Source organism: Carassius carassius, chromosome 43, assembly GCF_963082965.1.
Source record: "Carassius carassius chromosome 43, fCarCar2.1, whole genome shotgun sequence".
Lineage (NCBI taxonomy): Eukaryota > Metazoa > Chordata > Actinopteri > Cypriniformes > Cyprinidae > Carassius > Carassius carassius.
The window spans coordinates 8586296-8609970 of NC_081797.1; the positions used below are offsets into that span (position 1 = coordinate 8586296).

Here is a 23675-nt window from a genome sequence, read left to right on the forward strand (position 1 = left end):
ACTAGCAAGGACCTTGATCCAATAAACATTAGGATACTAATGACTCAATTACATGCAACGTGATTATGACATCATGCATTTAACATATCAGCAACATCACTGGTCTGATGGCTTGAAGGACTGAAGAAGACAACGTATTCATACACTGAGTATGCTTTAATTCATGAATTAATGTTTCAGTACACTGGAATGTCTTATGGTGTGTGTGCACACCAACAGCGAAGCAAATATTCACATCAAGTTATCTCACTAGATTACTCCCTGAATTTTTCAACTTGTGCAGATGCGATTGAGGCATATATCGCGCATTTGTGGCAAACACATAACCCTTAATTGCACTGACTTTGTATGTAATCTACTCACATGAATAATTAAATTTGCTTTTGGTGTGCAAACACCATAAGAAATGGCTGTCTACCTGAGAAGTGTACTAATTACAGAACTAGAAAGTGGATTGAGGAACACCCTAAGTAAAACAAGCTACCTTCAAAAGGTGGTTTTAACTGCATTTTTCAGCAGGCATGCTAATCATGTGCTTATGGCATTTCGTGGACTTAAAATGAGGTGGTATTGTGAACATGGCTTTAATGTTGTTTGGTGGTTAGGTTCTCACAATGACACAAAAAGGCACAGACTTGTCAGTCTCCAGGAACACATGGCCAATTGTGACATTAGCTCTCAGGTTGTCCGAAGGTAACTGATGATGGTTGAGACAATGTACTTTTCCATTAGGTTCTTATTAAACTCCAGCTGTGCAGCTGAAGGTAGTCGGCTCATGGGAGCTCTGTCAGTGTCAACTGATATTTCCATAACAAGATGCTAAGGTAACAGACACCTCCACAGCCTACTGCTATCTTTATTGTACTCTAATAGTTCTGCAAACACATACGTATGTAGATTATGAAGCATGCCGTTATTTACAACTTTAATGGAAACTTTAATATTGCTAGTATAATCATTTGGGCAAAGCAACATTCGTTAGCATGTTTTAGTAGCGTTTCTAAACATCTAACTTTTTTCTGCCTTACAAGTGCTGTGAAAATGAGCAAACAAGAACATGAATGAAAAATAAAAAGAACTTCATCAAATATTAGTGCAGATTGTTGCAACTTTTACTCAAGAAATGACAGAATACTTTGATATATAATTCTCTTGCAAGAGTCGCACAATAACAGCGGTTTAATCCAGAACACTTCAAGTCAACCTAAAAGTCATTCCACTCTTATTTCCTATCAGTGCCAAGAGCTGCATGAATCTGGAATCATGGGCAGTGCAAATCAAACCCTCAGATGTGAATGGATAGAATGATTCAGAGCCCTGCTGGGAATGATTATTTTGGTTGCATAACTACTCCCATGAGGTGATTATAACGAGGTCTAGACATGACCACAATACTCTCAATTGGCCTCTCTTTCTCACTCCCTTTCCTCTCTGCCACGATCTCTCCGTTAATCTATCTCTGTTTTGCTACACCATAATAAAGAAACATTTTTACTCTTTATAAACAGAACACAAGTGGTGCTTGCCAGAGCTTCTACGCAGCCATAATTGCTATGTAGTTCCTATGGTGTTCTGGGTGTTTTTTTAGCTTGTTGGATGTGGTTGTTGATTAGCCAAAGTCAACCAAGTCCAGCCTAAGTCTCTATGAAATGTTGGTCACTAGATAATATGTATGAATATAACAGCTAATTCATGATTATCAATATTAGTATCATCCTATACTAAAATAACAGCATAAAGAACAAATAAATACATTCATGTCAAATATCAACCTGTAACCCTTCTTGTTTGCAGAGATTTATTTTTGTGGGTTCTGTACCCCGTCAGTGTTGCCATGGTAACCTCTAGTAATGCCAGTAGACGCCCCTGCAATCTTCAGGGAGTTGGATAACCTTTATCTTTGCTTCTTTATCCTTTTTGACAGCATCACTGCTAGTCCTAACTGCAGTACTACAAAAACAGAGAGTTTGGCATCACCAAGATGTGTTAACTCTGACATGTTGAATCTAAAAAGAGTTCATGTATTGAGCAGGCAACATCAGCCAGAGCTTTTTTGACCATGTTCAGTGAAAAAAAAAGTGTGTATAAGAGATTATGACACTGGAAAGACCATTGGAGGAGTATTCTGTCAGACACGAAATCAATAGATATGCTCAAAGGCAAGGATCTGACCTAATATACAGAATCCCAATCAATATTTGGAAACTGGGTTAGGACAATGTATCTATGGCAAACTAAATCTATGGCAAACAGAATTCTAAAATCATTCTCTGAACCGAAAACAGGTTAAGGATCTTGGCACAAAACATCAAGAAGCTGAGCAGTACAGTTTCCTTGGCATCACTATTAGGTTATATAAGTCTTTGAAGTTTTAATTAGCCATTTGGATGCTAACATAGTAGAAGTAAATAGAAAGAACATGGCTGCATAAGCAAGGTGTAGAGAGTGCTAAGTACCACCCACATGCTGGCAGAATCAAATATACCAGGAAAGAAAAAAATTGTCATTGTGGAAGTATGGGAGAAATCAGTGGAAGACCTGAGCTGTAGTTTTTACAAAACACTTGTTGCCGCCTGTAAAAAGTAAAACGTCAAGACGTATACAGTATCTTCCTTTTACACTTTTCTCTGTGTTTTTATAGAATGAATGATCTTCTTGTTCTTCTAATGTGTATATTTTACTCATGTCCAAGATTCTTATAAGGATCCACTTCATAAGGTAAAATGTTGAGGGTGATGGAAAACGAAACCTGTTAAGCAAAACAAATAAAAAAAAGCTCAAATGGGCATAAAAACACAACTAGCTCACATAACCCTCACATTAAATATACTGTTCCAGGAACTTCAGTTATAAGGCACTTTCGCACCATGTAGTTCTATGAACTAGCCAGCAATTTCCCCGTCAGGTAGTTTTCCTGGTTCCATTCGCACCGGCAACAGGAACTTTAAAGCAGTCTATAGTGACATCTTTATTTGTGGCATGTACAAACATAAACAACCAGTGAATGGAGGACATCACATTTAAAGCTGTTCTTGATGATTGACGTGGGTTTTGTGATAATGGAAATTGAATATAAAAGCACAATTTATGCGTTTAAAAGAGCATGAAAATCTGACTAAATCTCCAATGCAACTTGCAGTGTTATCGTCAAAGCTGAGAAAAGAACACAATGCTGCAGACAACATACCATTACACCATTATCATTGTTTTCCATGTTCGTGTAACATATTTTTCCATGTATGTTTACATGAACTTTTAAAAATGCTGGGTAGCCAGTGTTTCATATGCGTTTGGCCAATCTGCATACACTGCGTCACTGACAGATCCTAGTTTTATACCCTTCTCTGAAGTAGGAGCTACATTAGTTCCTAGAACTAAATACATTCCTAGTCCCTCTGGTGTGAAAGCGACTATACACTAATGCACACCCTAGTCCATTAAACCTGTTTCTTAACTCGAGTCCTGAGGACCCACCTACCAGAGTGTTTTAGATGCCTCATTAATAAAACACTTGATTCAGCTCATCGGATTCTTAGTGTGTTAGATATGGAGGCATCTAAAACATTCTGGGAGGTGAGTTCCAAGTACTGGAGATAAGAAACACTGCAGTAAACAATAACAGAATATGTCTTATTTTAAAATGTAGATAAAAAGCAGCTGTGGAACTCAAATAAACGTTGTGTTATCTCAACCCCTAAGAGAGCTCACTTCACACCTCTGCTGGGATTCTGGGTAACATCTGAAAGACTAGTCATGGCTGGTCTGGCTTTCAAAGATGCTCTGAAAGTGTTGTACTACCAGAATCAACTATGTTTTCAACCCCTCACACTGCCTCTTGTAAGGAACTGCTTAGTGCTGTAAGCCAGGCTGACAGAAGGTGAGTTGGTATGTGGTCCTCAATAATGCCATTTTACCTTGGCTGAAAGTGTGGTAACCTGGCCAAACCTTACCTTAAAACAGCCTTTCTACTGTATGGATCAGTAGGAAACCAATCCCTGGGATGTTAGGTGTGGTTTCCTTGAAATATTAATGGTTCCATTTTGATAAATAGCCTGCATCTAAAAGGTTTCATGAAGCAATCTTTCACCTCTGCCTGGGCATTTATCACAGCTGCATACTTATTTAGGTCAGAAAAAACTCAATCAAGTCCATAATAGTTTTCTTCACTCATGTGAAGTCAAATTATTCATGGATATTTTTCATTTATTGTAGTTCATTAACATGAAATTGGTGTCACATGGCTCAGTTGATTATAAGCTGAATTGGGGGCACTGGAGGTCAAGAACTGCAGAAGGCAATTCAAGATTTGAATGACCATCTTGAACAGAAAATCAACCAGAGTACAAAAGCCACCAAAACAGAACAATGGACATCAAGGTTGATATGCATCTTTGCATATGAACATTTATTTTCAGTATCAAAAAACACGTAGCTCAGGCAACAACTGACTGGAAGACATTCAAGACTTCATAATTCAGATTCATACTGTATATAGTGGACACGAGACTTACAATAAAGTAAAAATTATATTTTTATATGAAATCAGCTTGAACACATAAACCTACATGAACGGATTGGTCAGAGACTGAAGGCTGAAACAATAAACAGCTATTGGACGATGAAATATGAATAATGATCTACGGCAGTAATGATGGTTATTGACACTTGACCATGTTTGGCCATTGCCAAGTGATTGGTTGACAAATCAAGGTGTGATCATTATGTGGTCAGACACAGCCACAGACCATGTATTTCACAAGCAAAGAGACGTACAAAAAATGAAGGGATGGATGACAAAAAAACGGAAAAGAAAGGCTACAACCTCGGTTACAGGCAGAACTACGTACATTGTCTGCAGCAGGCTCTGTGGAACCGTGCAGCTAGTCTTGGATGGGAAGTTCCAGAACAATCCAGGCCCCATCTATCAGTACAAAACAAGATCCATTTGTAATTAAGCTAGACACAATATTCGGTATTCAAAAAACTCTCAAAGTAAGCTAAACTGGGCAAAATATTGGGAAAACCCCCTCCGAGTTGAGCTTCTGTACACTAATATGCAAACATGTCCCAAGGCATGCCTCTTACAAAGAGATGTTTTATGAAAAGGTTCCAGACAATTCACAAAATCCTCTATAAATGACATTCTTTATATAAACCTCAACCCAGGAGAGAATCTATTAAAGTAAAGCTAACATGCAGTTTATTGAAGAATCTTTTTCCATGCTCAGTGAAGGAACAGTACAACAGTTCTGACAGGGAAGGCTTCCAGAAAGTATGGGTTTTGTAGAGCGAGACAGAAAAGTTTCCAAGGCGTCTGTTGCATTGTTATATAATGTAGAAATGGGGGCATCTCATTGTCTTGGGTGGAGATTTAGCAAAAAATAAAAAATTAATCAGCCTTGCATCATGTTGCGTCAGTATTGCCATCTTTTTTACAAGGCTGAATAAAAAAGATCAATTTTCAATTACTCATTTTCAAAACCATGCCACAAGTTGTAATTCATTTTTACAGCTGTAATCATCCCACACATTAGTAATTGAAGTGCCTGCTTGAATTTCCACCAACCTTTCGGTTACATAGACAATATGAATTTCAGCTGCATGCCATGTTGTCAACCGAGTGTGACAAAGGTGTGGCAGTTGCCATTTTCTGTAGAATAAAACTGTTTATTTTAAACTTAGCATAAATATTCTCATTTTAAGGCACGTGCTAACAACATCATCCATCACCCCTTTAAAACTGAAAGTGTCAAGGCTTATAAGTCACAGTTTATCCACCCTGGAAAGTTCCACGGCCCTCCTGGCCTCCTATGCAAGCTGGCACCCAACCAGGTACACTGGCGTCAGATATTCTGTTAAGTGTTATTGAGATTAGGAAAACAAAAGCTCTGCTTATCTGTTATTAAACAGACCTGAATACTTCTCAGCACCACAGCAGATAGCATTACTCCAATGAACAGGAAAGGGCACCTGTTAGTAGACTTACCCATAATTTAAAGGGTGGTCGGATGGACTGCGACTGGCTTGCTGTTTTTGGCAAAGCTTCTCTGTCTGACGCAGTTATTTTGCTGGGTTAATGATTTAACCTGTCGACCTCCCATTCACGCCAATGCAGAGGCTAGAACTATGAAGTATAGCTTATGACTCAAGCACTGTAATACTCGCAAGAGGGACTCCCTCAAGGCCCTGTGTTGGGGCACTTTTTGATCTGATTGTATTTTCATACAGTATACCTTGTACCGAAACAACCAAGTATTTAACATGACCTGACAACAAAAGGGAGTTCTCTTGAATGATCATTCTAATTTGTGCATCTTTGCAAAAACGACCACAATAGCCAAAGATATATTTCTTACCTTTGCTGAAGGACTGTGTTCTGTTATCGTCTTAAAGTATTCTGATGTGTTAAGCCTCTTTTTGTTTGCTCGTGAGTGCGTTTCGGAGCGATGCTGTCTACCCAGTGAGGGCTATGCTGTGTGAATCTCTCTACCTCTGTACCTCCCTCCCTTATTCGCTCACTCTTCCCCTCCCTTCTTTTGCTCTGTAATAAACAGAGAACACGTGTCCTTTTGGATGATGCAGCCTGAGCCATACCAACAGATGAGAGTGAGACAGGGAGAGAGAAAGAGTAATCACAGAAAGGGACAGAGAAGAGGGACACACAAGGAGAGAGACAGGGAGATAAAAAATTGTATACAGGAGAGAAAGAATAGTGAAGGGCAGACAACCAAGGAGACAGAGAGGAGAAAGAAACAGAGAGACAGGGATACTGAGTAAAGCCTAAAGGCTTTGAATGAATGGCTGTCCAATTAGACCACAAGTGGTAGCTCTGTACAAATTATTTTTACACTTCAGGGGGAAGGACAAATTTGGCAGGATGAGCTTTTATTAAGTCAGCTTTTACTAGAAACTGTTCTCTCAAGATGATAAACACATACTCATATACCCACCCAAACACTGCTTTAACAAACCTACACATTTAATTATCACAGCATGAATCGAGGACAGACACATACTCCCATGCATGTGTTGGTACAAAGCAGTTTTCTTCTTTGTACTATTTCACTTTTCCCTGAAGACTACTTCTAATGTTAGTCAAGGATTCTTGCACTAAAAACAGCCTCTCCCTAACTCTTGGAATTGTCTGTTTTTGATACTATACCTTCGATAGCTAAATTGTCTCAATGTACTTAGGCAGTCAAGGGTTCAAGACTGGTTAACATGGTCCAGTTAGCCAGTCCTTTTTGATGGGAAGTTGTGGCCTAATGGTTAGAGAGTCAAACTGGCAATTGAAAGGGAGTTCGAGTCTCGGGCCGGCAGGAATTGTAGGTGGGGGGAATGCATGTACAGTTCTCTCTCCACCTTCAATACGGTGGAGAGAGTATGGGTCACCATACTTGGCTGAATGTCACGTCACTTTTTCACTTTCCTGTTGGAAGATACAGTAACTTCACCAATAAAAAAATTCAATGAATGTCATTCAAAAGAAGCTGCATGACTAACTACATATTTTTGATATTACATATATTGTAATATTGACAATGATGATAATACTGATGGATATGACATAGAGTGTGATAATCACTTGTCATTTGCAAGATGCCAAAAGCATTGAGTCATAGTAAATCATTATCATAATTAACAAATCCAAAGGATGGAAAACTGTATTAAAAAAAAAAAAAAAACATGCCTTGTTTCCCACTACGGTCTCACTGTCTTTAATATTCTTTAACGCATTAGCAAGAGAAATGTTGCTGACTAGTCTCACTCAGCCAAGTAGATTCTGGCTGGAAATTGTAAGCAATTTTGAAATGGCAATAAAACTTTCCCTTGCAATTCTCAGGGTCTTTTGCTTTTGGAAAGTCCATATAACCACTATGTCCACTATGGAGCCAGAATCAAGAATCTAAATAACCTTTTCTCATTATCTTGTTGGCACAGTTGAAAAGCCAAGGGGGTAAAGGGAGCACATGCCAACCCACTACGATTCCTACATTTTTACAATTTAAAATCAAATGAAATTTGCTTAGATTTGGTGACAGGTTCATCCATGGCAGCCTCCTGTCAATATTTGAGAGAGACGTTAAAGCCGACCTACAGTATTTCAGCACACTTGTTGAGTTGACTGAATGAGATGTGATGTCACATACAACTCACATTATTCTGCAGCCTTGCCTCATTTTTGCTAAAACTTGTCAATACACTAGCTCAAACCAGCCCCAAATGATTATGTTTAGCTTCATTAGGAGTTATGGACTAGTTATCACCACATACTGTACACAACAGTGCATTCATTGTTGCAAATTAAAGATGGTCACATTCTTGGCTCACAATCTTACAGGATAATTGACCCTTATTTGTCCCTATATTAGCTCTGCGATAAGGAGAAACTAGGTCAGTCGCCTTTTTTGGAAAGGTCTAGAACAGTAGATGGACTCTAGCCAGGTTTTAAGTGGTGAATTGGGAGAAACCTGGCAGCGGAGTGACCACAGTTGATACGCTAAGCACGTTTTGAGTCCTTGTTTATCTGAGGTTTGGTTGTCTGTACCTGTGCCAATGTGACAACCTTAAACTGCTCAGTAAGACATAATCAAGGCACGTGCTATCACAGAGGCAACACAGCTGGCTCGCTGCAATGTGAAGAGTGTCAATATTGTAAATCTTTGTCTATAAGATGTACAGATGGTACAGTATAGATGGTCAGAATAAGGAGTGTCAGAGGACTATGTACAGTAGAAGTTGACAAAATCCTCATTGGAACTCAACTGAAACTTTTGTTTCTGAATTATCATTTGCTTGAAAATGGACAGGCAACAAATCCAGACAATGGTCATCACAACTGCCATGCCTTATGTGGCCTCGTAGTTTTCACTTGCACATAGGTCTACAAAATAAATTTATATAAATTGAGATTATAAACTGAGATTATATGTAGATTTCAGTATTACATTTAGTTCTACAATTGTTGAATACAAACTTTGTATTTTCAGTCTGTTCTTTGCATTGATGATGGAGAATCAACTTTATTTTGTGTGATTTGAGTAGCTTATAAAGAAATGATACTTCCTGTGCCAGCTATCACCACCTTGTTGTTGAATTCCATGTAACACATGCTTGAATCCAGAACTGGATTTTGTCTGAAGCAAAAATAATAAAACATAATTTGACATAATACATAATTGACAAAAAAAGAGGTAAAGTGAGAAATGCACTTACTATAAGGGTTACACCTTGCTCGAGGACAAAACGATGACAACCACTATGACACACCAAACCCCAAGAAACACCAAGATTGCAACTTTTTTCCCATGAAAAAATCAATGCCACAAGCTCTAGGTTGTTGCTATGTAGTTGCTAAGGTGTTTCAGCACATAAATTGTCTCAGTACATGCTTACGTATAAATTGGATCCTGTCTGAAACACGATGCTTCTTATATGTGGTGATCTGCCACTCGAATAAAGAGAAAAAGAACACTAGAGATAAACAGCTGAGCTATGACTCATTCCACCATTATAGCAGGAATGAAGGAGAACAGGTCACTTGACAGATATTTATGGATTTTTTTTCTCATCAGCCTGAACGCACTTGTCTGTCAAAAAACAAGGTGAGGAGAGTGGTAGTGAGACAAAAAGACATAAAAACACAGGAGAAGACACCATTTTTTGCACATCCAACACTTGTTCAGCCTATTTATAAAAGGCGGGTCACTCTGCAGTGAGCAATGCTGCAAACAAAACAGACGAATGAGGCATTGCAAGTAGCTGAAGAAAGAAAAGGGCAATGTCTTCCAACACCCTATCCATCCCGACATCAAACATCAGCAGAATTTCCACAAGGGTTGTTTTGTATGAAAAGGCAAAGAAGATAGAGCTTAGTCAAAAAAACAAAACTGAACAAATTTGGTAAAGAACTCACCTGTTTGGGAATGTTGGACCACTCAGCTCATTTAAATTGTAGGTGCATCATATGTAAATCTTATTCCACCTGTAGTGTTTACAAAAGATCTGATTACTAATAGTCTGAAAATAAGGTCATTGTTAATAATTGGCTAGCAACAGCAAGTGGTACAAATAAAAGCTATATGAAATGTTCCATATGCCCTTAACCCAAATACATTTGTGAAAAGAAAAATCAGAGGGAAGTCCTCATTTTAGAAGTCCACCACAGGTTCCACCATCAAAAATATTAACAAGGGGGTATAAAACACTGTTCTCAACCTCCCACTTACTTTAGTGCACAGTCTTGTTTGAGCCGGTGTTTCAGAGTGAATGCAAACCCAGTCGGGGAGAGATTAGCCACATCTGAAGAGCAGCGTGGGGGCGTTATCTTAGATACGGCTAATCCTGACACCTCTGTTTCTCTCTCCATCTCTCACTCTTTTGCCTCTTAGTCGTGTCTGTTCTTTTCAAATGAGAAGGTCTGAAATTCGGCTCAATGGAACGGTTGAAGCGAGAAGCCAAAAAAAGCTCAAAGACAGATATGGGAACACTAGTGGATACTTTTCCTCCAACTCTGTTATAAAGAGAAGCAACACAGTGAGCTGAGGACAGATAAGATCTGAAATCATTTGCAGGATTCTCATACAGTTAAAAACATGAATAATTCTGCAACAAATTAGAGGTCTATTGAGAGAGGAAGAGATTATGGAAAGACGTCAGTGCTTTTTTCAGAAATGCTTTAACTTTTTGAGTTTACATTAAAATATTTTCGGCCTTCTTGTCTTTCTGTGTGTGTGTGTGTGTGTGTGTGTGTTTATTCAAATGAAATGCAATCTTAAGGCACAATGCAATGTTCTAGTACCAGCGTCTACTCAATATGCAGTGTTGCTACAGACAGTGCTACTGTAGATACATTCATTGTGCTTGCATACAATCTCTGTGAAAGTCTTGGTTTGGTAATGAACTGTAGTTTTCTAACACTGCACACTGGACTACATCTTCATAAAATAGTATTGCCTATGTGTCTGCACTTAAAAGAAACATCTTGCATGCACTGTAAATCAGTAAGCTATAAATGCCACAGTCACAGTTCTTAACAAAAACAGACTATTAACAGGGTTATTTGGAAGTAGTTGGGTCAGTTCCATGTGTATGACTCTTAAGAGTAGTACATCTATCTCTAGCTCATGCCAGAAAAGCCACACTGTGAATCCAGGTCAAGAGTGATTCATTGAGCAACAAGAAATGGTAGTGTTCTCAGAGACCCAGCATGGGTCATGATGAAACACTTGACACCACTCACTAGGAAGCTAAGGAATGGTAACATAGGATTTTTAACTCTGTGTGTAAAGTGAAGAGAATAATCTTTAATGATAGATTCAGTGTCATTTAACTTGTAAAATATAGCATTGCTGTGTGGTTTCTAAAATGTTAAATTTATTTTAGTGCTGTGTAGTTTCTATTATGTTGGGTGGGTGATTGCAAGCCCAAGAAAACAAGTCCTGAGCAACTATCAAAGCACCTTGATCAAGGGCACAACAGTCATGGCTTTTACCATGTGGAATTGAATCAGCCTTCTGGTTAACGTTGCCCTCAACCACTATCCAACACTGTCCTAAAAACGAGAGAGACAACTGTAATTTACTCTTTGCAAACATTAATGTTTTTATTTACTGTCTGAGTTTGTATGGTTATTCAATAAAGTCATTGCCCTTTTTGTAATCAAGCCACCAAATGATGTAACGTCAAGAGAACTGTAGAGCAATGAGTGACTTTTCTTTAGTTTAGACCTTTCAAAAAGTCAATAAATCCCTCCTGCCCTACCCAAGTCAACTCAGCTGAGGCTGCAGAGATAACAAAGTCGATATGACCTTCCCAAAGGGACATATCAATAACTTCCATTACGAAAACTCGGATGAGGTCATCCACATCAGCTGACCCAAATTTTAAACATGAACAAGCAGCTAGGACTCATAAACATGCTCATTAAAATAAAGACAAAGACATTTGAAATCTGATCCTGGAGAAAAGAGATTCCCAGTTTAAATATGCATAAGATATAGATGTTTGTTTTCAGAGGGGAGAGAAAGGGGCACCGAAGTGTGGAGACATGCAGTGATTTGATTAGTCCTTGTGTTGACTGACGCAAATAAGTCTCGCTCACACACACAGTTACAAAACAACCTGATGTCACCTCAGAAATTCTAAATATAAGAGCTCATGGATTATCAAAACCAGCACTCTTTATATGACGGCATAAATGTTCATTATTTATGTTTCAGTCTCTGAACACCAGAAATAATCTTTGTTAAAATGTTTTAGATATTGACATCCATAACCTGCAAACTCAAAACTCCCCAGGCTATGAAAAAAACACACACACAGATGAAACCTGGTCATTCTTCTTTAACCCCATAACTGTCACAGGTGGGACGCTTGGCACTCTTTTTTGTTGTTGTCTTTTTCTCTAAAAAATATTTTAGTAATCATCATAAATCATATATCATTTGAAAGCTTAGAAGCTCAAGATTCATCCTGTGAAAACCATTTTGAAATCGGACATTGCTTTACCATGGAAATGGTACTTTAAAATCTAATGGCGGTCACCTCCCCCTTAGTGGGCAGGGTCAAGTGTCATAAAACATAATGCATTACGGTCTTCTAGAACCAAAACTTTTTATAATCTTGGCAACAAACATATCATTGGAAAGGTCTGAGTCTCAGGATTTCATATTTTTGAGTTATTTTGAGATAGAAGTAAAATTCACAGAGAAATCTAGAGAAAAATTCATAAAGCAAAATTCAAAATAGTTTTGATGACTCCCAGTGGCTGTGTGTGGTATGACGCCCTAAATAAAATCTCACAGGAACCTCAATTTTTTTTCAAATCAACTTCAAATTTATAACATAACTTATTTAGACAAAAGGCTTTAATTTTATACCAATTTTAGAGTAAAACCTGTTATGTAAAATATTTATAATAAATAAAATAAAATTAATATAGCGCATATTATTTACAGCATATTTAAACTTCTATAACTTTGATACATTTTTTGAAAAAAATCCACTTTTGCCAAAACCTGCTAATTTTCTTCTTTAAAAAGAGACCAACCTTATGTTTATATTCCAAAGTGTTCATAAATTACAGAAATTTTAGTTTGGATAGTGCACTTTAATGCCTATTTAAAAAATGGGGGGTGACAGTTAAGGGGTTAAGATGAGTAAATGGAAGAATCTGTAACTGCTTTATAAAAAGCACATCTCTGGGGAAAAAAATACTTATTTGTAAAGATAAAGAATTAATGACTTTTATGAAGTATAAAGGAAGAAACAGAGAGAAAAAATAGAATAAATTGATTTATTGACCATATACCAATTTGAAATCATGTTTATACACAAAAATATTACAGTAAAAAGTTCACAAGCAATTAACACAAGTCTCTCAATAACACAAACACACATGCATGTGTCCCACTTTCTCACACTCACAAGAAAGTGTTCTCAGTTCTCCTTTGTAATCTTTTGGTCTTTCAGGCCTGCAGGTCTGTCATTTTCCTCTTTCTGTAGTTGATAACTAGACTAGAGGCAGTGAGGTGAGAGGACCGGCCCTTTTCCCACAGTTGGAAACTGTTTAGTCCACTCTGGCCTGCCTTAAACAAGCTCCTCTCTAAGCAGTCCAAGCGCTCCACCAGCGCTGATGTGTCTTCATTGTAGGCATTCTGGGACGAGTCCATGGTCCGACGGAAACGACCGATGAATGTCTGATAAGAGAGATGGGGACAGTATATAGATTTTATGGAGGCATACATAGGATACAGGAACAGTTGCAAAATAAATATCTAGTTTAACAAGCATTATATATGAATAAAAACAGCAGAAGTGATCAAAATAAGTAGACTTCATGACTAAAACTAAAAGACATTTGCTATTTGCAATTTTATAGACATAACAGAAGAATTCAGCCATATCTTGCTCAAAGTTCAAAGCTGCTTGTTGCATTGAAGTAATCAATACACAGTACTAGCTATTTAAAGCCCTAAATTATGCCCTGAATGTTCCCTGATGAAACACTATAGAACTGTACGTCCTCTTCAAACTGGCATATCAGTCTGCCCAGCAACTGGTCAGTCCTAGTAATGATTTTAAACATACTGCTCCCTCTATTGGTTGAAGTTAGAAACAGAAGATGCATTATTACACATTGCTTAGTTTTTTAACTGACATGATTTCAGCATGTGAAGCGGTGTACCGTAACAGCAAGCTAGCTTTCTTCTAATCAACCCATTACTAACAGGTTAAGGTAAATGAAACAACTCATCATATCTTATATGGTTAACATATGATTTAGCTTGAATGTGCATGCTTTTTACATCCATAATTGTGTATTGTGTGACTATACCTATCTAGACATGCTCACCTGGAGGATGGTATTTGCAATCTCTGGGTTTTCTGGGCTGTCAAAATGTAGCAACTGGGAGCCTAAACCATAATAATACGGCCCCATTTTGTACAAGTCTACAACAGAGGGATCTGCCCCGAACACTGTTCTCCAACCCTCACGATACACCTTTGGCAGCTCCATGGACAGCACTCGCCTCTTCCTTTCATACAGACCCTTGGCCAGCCACAGTGGCATCTCCATCTTTGTGCCCTGAAACATTAAAACACAAGTATAAATCAATCACGTACAAAACATATGTGCCAAAAGACAGAACCTGTTTCTCATATGAAGTTAAAATTAAGCACACATTATATATATATATATATATATCGTGGTTAGGGACTTATGTTTAAGGTTCAAAAAGGTGGAAAATTCCAGTAAATTTCAGAAACATTCCAGAAGTTTTGGAAACTCTCCAGGATTTTTGGGAAAATTTCAACCTCTTTGCAACCCTACTTAGCCTATATTTAATGAGTATACAAAGCGCTTTCTCTCCATGCAACTCAGTCCAACAAACATCAACACCAAACGGACTTTTTCTGATCCAATATCAATGTTAATATAATTTCTGTCATGAATATTTCCACAGTGCCATTTGTATTTGTAACAGTCTGTGGTGAAGATAACAGTTAAAATTTGGCTAATAAAAGAACTTGTCCTTTTGTCTTCTTAAGGCTAACATCATAGTTAGCATTTTATGCAAGAGACAACAGACATATTTTCACAATTTTGCTTAAATTTAGCACAACTTAAGGAATGTACAGCTTGCTTGCAAATAACGCCCAAAAAAAAACACAGAAGATACATCAATATGAAAATAAAAAAAGGTATTAAATGCTTTTATAGTCGTTTTAAAACTAACATGAATGATAAAGCGAGTAAGTTTACCTCTGGTATGTCGCGTGTCTCGCTGGATTTCTCGAGGAACCCGAGTCGCGGGAACGCGCTCTCAGTCCTGCACGGCAGTCGCTCGTGAGAAAGTAAAATATCATCGAGAGAAAAGTAATTCTCCTCCATTCCGATCCCCGGGGGGACAGGCATGTAGGATTGCGAGTCCATTTGTATTGTTTATGAGTGAACTAAAAATTAGCAAACAGAGCTAAGAGAAAATAAAGAGGAACAAGTCAAAACAACAGCACCGTCAAAGCAGCATTTGGCGCGCAACTTCAAATGAGAACTAATAGAGCATCGAGCACGAGGAGCATCGAACACAGACGCGAGCAGTCGATAACAGAGCGATGAAGAAAAACAGCAACTCAAATCCTCTTTGATTTACAGCACACTAATACTTTATAAAATACCGAGAACAGAAAAAAAAATTATATATATATATATATATATATATATATATATATATATATATATATATATATATATATATATATATATATATATATATATATTAGAACATGTTAAAATCGTTTTAATTATTTTTAGAAACAAAGAAAAAAATTACAAAAAAGTAATTAAATTAACATAATACTTTGTTTCTGCATTATGTTTGTGTAGACAAAATCTATACTGATCACTATTTCTTCCATGTTCATTTATCACTTTGGCCATCAGATGACGCTATTTCTTTACTTTACAAACGAAACCATTTGTAATTCCAGTGATTACTGTTTGTCAGTTAGAATCTGTTTTTATACAGTCTATGGTTAGAACTGTATATCATACTCATCTAAACATAAAAATTGTTTGCCAGTAGCCTGTCATTAAACAAACTTATAATAAAAACATCTCATTAGTATGTTGTAAATTCAAAAAGGTGTTTACAGCACAATATAAGCAGACACTTAATGAAACTTTAAGTTCTTGTATTGTAAAAAGTCAGTTTCTGTTCTTAAACAGAATCAGAATCAGAATGAGCTTTATTGCCAGGTATGTTTACACATACAAGGAATTCGTTTTCGTGACAGAAGCTCCGCAGTGCAACAGAATTACAGTGACAGAACAAAAAACACATAATAAAAGAATAAAAAATAAAAAAAATAATCTCTAAAGGTGTCCGTTAATATATTATCTCTAACTGCACTGCCACACAGTTGTGAAGTGAAGTGACATTCAGCCAAGTATGGTGACCCATACTCAGAATTTGTGCTCTGCATTTAACCCATCCGAAATGCACACACACAGAGCAGTGAACACACACACACACACTGTGAGCACACACCCGGAGCAGTGGGCAGCCATTTATGCTGCAGCGCCCAGGGAGCAGTTGGGGGGTTCGATGACTTGCTCAAGGGCACCTAAGTCGTGGTATTGAGGGTGGAGAGAGAACTGTACATGCCAACCCGGGACTCGAACTCACAACCTTTCGATTGGGAGTCCGACTCTCTAACCATTAGGCCACGACTTCCCGTCGTGCTTTTCATCTTCATATAAATGCTATAATATTCTCAAATCCACTTTGATTTACAGCATACATATATGAAAAATAAGTTCATGAAGAAGCAATAACAGGTCACTGTCTTCTTTTAAAGAGAAAAGACAGTATTGCAGTTATAAATGTCACAGCCAAATTTTCTGAACAGACTCACTATTCTGTTTTATTTCATCTCTTTACGGACATAAATTATGTTTTTTTTTATTGTGCTCATATCCTAAGATTACCCATAATTTATATTCTCAAAATAGTCTTCAGTGTGACATTGCTCAATGCCCTGAACACACTTCGACTAAAATGTTGTTTTGTGAGATAGGCAGGCAGTAGTAAATAATATAATAATCATGTACTTGATGCTTATTTTAAAAAGCCTCAGGGGGAAAAAAGTAATAATTTACATCACTGTCTATGGTTGTTATGGTCCTGGTTACAAGATTGTGTCTCTTAAAAAAATTAAATAGGTTTTATGCAATGCACACTTATGATATTAATGATGCAGTCCATACATAATTTATGAATCCCAAAAAATAAATAAAGCTTAATATATTGATTTACTGCATGCGATGAGTAGAAATACAGCAGATGTGTTGTCTTACTGAGTTTATTTGAATATATTGAATATTATTTGATTGTATATTGCAATTATCTTTCAGCATGCCTTATATATATATATATGTTTGCGTGTGTTTTTTGTTGTTGTTTTTTTAATTTTTCCTGTTTTTATATTATGTGTTTTAATGAATCATCAAGATACAAAAATAGTCATGCCAGTAAAGTACTTTGAATGAAATTTTGCACATATTGTATCAGTTTGTGATTGTCTGTCAGTAACTGTCAAATGCCCTGAGATTTCATGGCTTGCTTACAGAACACTTTTGGCCCCATTATGGAGATGAAAGTGGTTATGGTCATTTTTCTCAACTCAAGCATCTATTAGGCCTCCGAATGGAGGGCTGCAAATGAAAACATGAGGAGTAGGCTACCTAAATTAAATCATGTCTGCCGCCTCTGTGTTAACTTCGTTATGGTAATGTTACTGGGTCACATCTCTGTCCTCCTTTAACACCAGATCACCAAGCGGCTGTTGGAGGCGAGACGATGTCTGCGTGGAAAAAAAGAAAAGACACTTCTTAATAATTGATTGTTTGGGCTAGGTATTGTAAATCCATGCTCGCGTTTACAGCACATCTCGCCACTGTTGATCCGCGTATGCGCAGTAAGCTCCTCTATTGTCTCTCAGCAGCAGCAGCAGCACACGCTGAATCGATCTCCAGGCAGACGGAGGGAGGACCAGCGGACCTCTGGACCGATACACTGGACGGGCATCATGGCTGGTGTATTTTCAGTCAGTCCTCTCTGAATAAGATAGCGCTTTTGCATTCAAAGTACTGCGGATGTGTTGTTGCGCCTGGTGATTTTGGACAGGCTGTCCTGTCAGTTGCTTATAAGCGGAGAACGTGTTGCGTTTTTGCTCGCGCGAACGGCTTTATTTCCACCCCCTTGTTCCCTAAGGTGATTATTGAGACTTTAGGTCCATGATTCGACCAGGAACATGTGCTGTCGCGTCTGCGAGACACAGTTGTTTTAGTCAGACTTGACAGCCGCAGATTTCAGCGCTTGTTTTGGTCTCTTGTTTGAAGGAGGCTCGAGAAGCGCCGCAGGGCGATCCGTGACACCCTTTCCGCGACACCCCCACCCATTTTTAGCGGATACTTTTGGATGGGGGGCAAGCAGAGTTCGGCGGGGCGGCCCCGGGGAGCTTTTCCCGGTGTCTCGACGGATGACAGCGCGGTGCCACCTTCGGCCCACTTCGGACACTACCGGCCAGGTGGCACGATGGGACTGCGCAGCCGCTCGGTGAGCTCCGTGGCGGGGATGGGCATAGATCATAGCGCCACGGTGCCCTTCGGGTTTTACACCCCCAGAGGAACAGACTCGGACAGAGCTGGAGGGGGGTCTGGCCCGGATCCCGCTCATAACGGGAATGGATACCAAGAAACGGGCAGCGGGCACCACACGGACGGTATGCTTTACCTGGGACCCCGGGCGTCGTTGGCAGACACTTTGCCCCTGCACATTGCGCCCCGATGGTTTAGCGCCCATAGCGGTAAGTGATAACTCAAACTCCGCATAAACAGGGCGCAGTGGCACAAAGCTATATCGATGCCACCACATGTAGCACGGAATATCACTTGAGGGCACGCTGCTGCTCCAGTTTTCGCGCCGGCGGGAGGGGGAATGCGCACGAGACCTGTCTGACCAACGGCTGGCACGAATAGACGTTATTAAGCCAGGTTGCCAAATCTTACTGGGACAATTAGCCTATGATTACACAGGGAGGGGGACTCAATGGTTATCATCCGCTTAGCTCGAACCACAATATGTCTCTGTGACTGGGTTTTATAAGTAGGGATTTAGCTTCTTTACAGTGACTCGAATCTTTTGAATCACTTCACTTAAAAGATCCGTTTGCTGGTTTGTTTAGTGACTTTTTATAGAGGCTGCATCGATATGTCAGTAGGTGGCGACTATCAAGTTTATTTTTTTGTGCTTGCGAGCAAGTCACTGTATCAATTATTGAACTTTTTGTAAAAAAAAAAAAAAAAACATTCATTTTGATCTCCATTTACACAGCTCCAAAAGAGTTGCATTGAGTACATTACTTTAATCACGGATGGTTATGTCTCTTGTGAGAGGACAATATTAACTTGCTTGACAAACAGTAACAGTTAGTTTATCAGCGTAAATAAACATAATAGATGCCTAGTTGATCCTTCATGACCCATTGAGTTCATTCACATTGAAATGTCTCATTCTATGTTGCTCAGAGTCTAGTTTCAACCAATAAAATTGTCAATCACAACCAGTTTTCGGTGACAGTGATTTCGACAAGTACAGCATGTTCCTGGATCAACATCCCAATTAACCAATCAGAATTGAGGGATAACTTTTCAGGAAATATCTGTTAGGTTTAAAATCAGGGTTAGGTGCTTCTTTGTTAATCAGCTATCATTTCCTTCTGATTGTAGGAATAAATTATGGGTAGGGTTAGGTTTAGGGGTAGAGATTGGGTTTAGTCAATATTTTTGGACAGTAATGTTGATCCAGGAACATGTCTTACTTGGCAAAATCACGGCGAACACCAGTATTCGAAAGCTACATATTCATGCTATATCAGTCCTCTCAGACAGTCCCTTGCCTCTAAAGGAAGAGACAGAAATATGAGTCAGCACATGGAAGAGAACAAGAAAGATTCATTCACGACTAAAACACCACTGCTAGGCTTGTCGAGGCCTGAGCCGCAGCGCTCTGATGTCTTCCAGCCTCAGTCTCTCGGTGCTCGTTAAGCAACCCCCAAATGTGGCCTCCAGAGGAAATCTGCCAGATGTAAACAATTTGACTCCATTTTCCCTTAAAGGTTATTCCACTGACACCAAATGAGGTTTCCCTCATTTTCAGGGAACGTAGCTCATGTTAACAGGTGAGGCGTTCAGCCATGAATGTCATGGTGTGTGATTTGGCTTCTAAACAGTGATCAGCCACAGGTTGCCAGGTTGCTACTGTGAGTTAATGAATGTCACAGTGAACACAAGAGATGTCAGGTGCCTTTCTGAAGGGTGGGGCTCAGGGATCATGAGGGGAAATGGTTCTTGGAAAAGTACTGCCTGTTCCCCTGTGTTTGAAAGTTTGATTAGTAAATAAAGTAGGTATATTCTCATGTCAAACACTTAATGAAATGAGAATGACTCATCTGAAATGCAGACTTACCCACTCATATCAGCCCAGTTTACCTATAATTCAAAGCTGCATAAATGTGAATACATTTATTCTGCAATTTTATTTTCCTCTTTTAAAGAGATAGTAATCTTTTACTCACCCTCGTGTTGTTCCAAACCTGTACGGATTTCTTTCTTCCGTGGAGCACAAAAGCAGATATTTAGCAAATTATTGGGATTTTCTTTCCATACAGTGTCAAAAACTAAATCATTCTTCAAAAAAACCTTCTTTGGTGTTGCACAGAAGAAAATAAGTAATGTATTGTAACAGTTGGATTTGTTAAAAAACAGATTTGTTAAACATTCATTCTTTTCTTACTCTATTTTGTAATAAAATGGTCCTTTACAACCAGTATACCCAAAAGCTACATATATCAGTCCTTTAAGAAAGAAATCTGTTGGTTTGAGCATCCTTACTAGCAGCAGAAACATTAGCTCAACCAATCTGTTTGGCTGGCCAATGGCAGATGGAGGGTGTTCAGGAAACCTGTTTGAAACTCATTATTTTTGCAGTTCGGTTCAGCCGTTGACACAGAAACTTCACCTTTAATAATCAACTGCTATGGTTTACAGTTTTGCTGTTAGACTATTTCAGGAAAAAAAAAACCTGTAAAAAAACGTATAGATTTGATAAGGTGTAAGCTTATATTATCTGTAGAGCTATCGACCCCTTCAGGCTCTACAAGACATAAATGAGCCTGGATTCAATCAGTGTCTTACAAGTAAACTCTGTTTATTTTCACTAGGCAAACAGAAGTTTTGTTTACATGAGTGGCTGGCCTACTTGCAACACATTGTAGAGAGCTTTAAGCCTACCTGCTTTATTCATCTCCTTTGTCAAACTTCATGATATTTACAGTAACTGAATTACCAATGACCATCTTTGGTGAGGTGGAGTCAGCTTTCTTTCTTTCTTTCTTTCTTTCTTTCTTTCTTTCTTTCTTTCTTTCTTTCTTTCTTTCTTTCTTTCTTTCTTTCTTTCTTTCATTCATTAAATTTTTATTTGTAATTATAGTTATGTACATCCGAGTGAATGGATTACTAAAAAATCAACAAATATGTAGGGAAAGGGACTGGGTTCAATCAACTGGTTGTGGAGCCTGATAAAAGAGTGATATTTATGCAGACTAAATAATTAGGGAAGTCTCTTTTCTTATAAATAGATTTAGGTAAGGGTTTAATTCCGATCAAATCAGCGAAACAAACAATATGTATCTGAAAAAGAAAGTTATGCTAATTGTGGAGAACTCACTGCCACACTGTCTATTTCTAATGCATTTTGGGTGGTAGCTACTCTTACAAAATATACTGAAAAAATATAATGCAATAGTAAATACATTTCTATTTATTGGAAACAATTGGTTACATTTTTCAATATACTGCAATATGTTAATTTTCCATATATAACTATATATTTATATACATAAAAAAATAGCCTACATATAAACTTTAGCAATGAAGACAAAATCTGCACTACATTTTTACATGTAATAGCTTTATTTAAAAAAATAGTTAAGAATTTAATGCTTGGTTTAACATAACTGATATTTTCTTGGCACACTTTGGGCCCCTTAGTACCAACTGAGCATCGTTTAAACACCAAGCCTACCTGAGTATTGTTGCTGACCATGTCAATCCCTTTGTGACTATAGTGTACCCATTTTCGGATGGCTACTTCCAGCAGGAATGTCAGAAAGCTCAAATCAGCTCAGACTGGTTTCTTGAACATGACAATGAGTTCACTTTACTCAAATGGCCTCGACAGTCACCAGATCTCAATCCAATAGATCAGCTTTGGGATGTGCTGGAAAAGGAGATTCACATCATAGATGTGCAGCCGACAAATCTGCAGCAACTGCGTGATGCTATGTCAATATGGAGCAAAATCTCTGAGGAATGTTTCCAACACCTTGTTGAATCTATGCCATGAAGAATTAAGGCAGTTCTGAGTGCCAAAGGGGGTCCAACCTGGTATTATTAAGGTGTACCTAATAAAGTGGCCTTTGAGTGTATGTTTTCCTCATAACTGAGTACATATATTGTACATACATGTTGCCATATAAATGTGAATATATATGTTCAAATATATTTACACACACAAAGTAGCATATTTTATTACATGTACATCTATATATGAAGGTTATTTTTTAATATAAAATTACATATTACGATATATAAATATATTGTCATATTTTCCAATATAAAAAAGCAGCAATTCCTTAAGTATTGTTCAACATATTGTAATATGTGAACACATTACATAAATATATTTTCAATATGCAATAACTATTTATTAAAATATATCCATTGTTAATATATAGGAAAATATATTTAATATAGGTTGTTGCTAGGATGTTCTAAATGGTTGCTAATGTGTTCTGGGTGGTTGCTAGGGCATTGCTAGGATGTTATTATGTTCTCAGGTTCATTTGATATTCTGACCCTATGATACATGATTTTTTATTGCCTGCCAGCAGAATATGATATCTTAGAAAAGTAGCACACCTCTCCTCAACAAGTCGCAGGACACGAGATGTCATTCATGTTCGTAATGCAAACGTGTGGGATGAGTTATGGACTGAAAATAAGTATGAGCAATCGTAGTAGCGATCCTTTTCTTAGCAAGCACCACTAATCATCAATAATTGCCTTTATTTAAATCTTAAGCACTGGTGATTTAAAGATGACTCATTGATAATTGTTTATTGAGAGGAAGTTGTTCAGAATAATTGTAGGCTCATTGTGTTAGTAGCAGTGTTTAATTTCCAATTAGAAAATGGTATTTCTTGCTGATCTTTTTGTTGAAATTATGAATTCCATTCTGTGCTGTCATGGCAATCTTCACCTAGTGTAGCTAGTTTGCTTATTTCAAAGCTGGTCCATTCATGTTAAAGCTGTAGCATTTGTGTTGAAGGCTGGTCAACTCACCTGTTTTGCTGCACACAAGCAGATTAAAAGCAATAATAGTATACACAATAGTGCTCTGTTTAATCATTATTGCTCACCCATTAGAAAACTGAGTAATCATTCACTGGCCTCCGCTGCTGCATCAAAACGGAAGTCTTTAAGATGACATCTTAAGTCAACATAAACATTTTGCATTAATTACAACTGAAATGGAGTGTTACGGTGT

General features: G+C 38.0%; 3 protein-coding genes across 8 annotated transcripts in view; 1 reads left to right on the forward strand and 2 right to left on the reverse strand.

The window, feature by feature from the left end:
- The window catches only part of ndrg4 (NDRG family member 4), a 52028-nt gene extending 45519 nt beyond the window's left edge, over positions 1-6509 (reverse strand). For 2 of the 6 annotated variants that reach the window (XM_059536594.1, XM_059536591.1), the window contains exons 1-2: positions 6357-6501; positions 4848-4921 (exon numbers count right to left, since the gene is read on the reverse strand). In XM_059536594.1, the coding sequence (XP_059392577.1) occupies positions 4848-4921 (74 nt within the window). In that variant the 5' untranslated portion in view covers positions 6357-6501. Of the gene's footprint in view, positions 1-4847; positions 4922-6356 lie in introns of all 6 variants that reach the window. The other 4 variants (XM_059536590.1, XM_059536595.1, XM_059536592.1 and 1 more) reach the window with 4 other exon arrangements.
- Positions 6510-13283: 6774 nt separating this feature from the next.
- On the reverse strand, positions 13284-15583 carry gins3 (GINS complex subunit 3). The gene is made up of 3 exons (XM_059535803.1): positions 15269-15583; positions 14357-14590; positions 13284-13700 (listed from the first exon to the last, which is right to left on the reverse strand). Exons 1-3 carry the CDS (start codon positions 15437-15439, stop codon positions 13470-13472), a joined length of 636 nt encoding a protein of 211 aa, XP_059391786.1. The 5' UTR covers positions 15440-15583; the 3' UTR covers positions 13284-13469.
- A 2397-nt stretch (positions 15584-17980) lies between these two features.
- The window catches only part of LOC132124903 (E3 ubiquitin-protein ligase znrf1-like), a 30650-nt gene continuing 24955 nt past the window's right edge, over positions 17981-23675 (forward strand). The window contains exon 1 of the mRNA XM_059536056.1: positions 17981-18873. Coding sequence (XP_059392039.1) covers positions 18486-18873 — 388 coding nt within the window. The 5' untranslated portion in view covers positions 17981-18485. The remainder of the gene's footprint in view (positions 18874-23675) is intronic.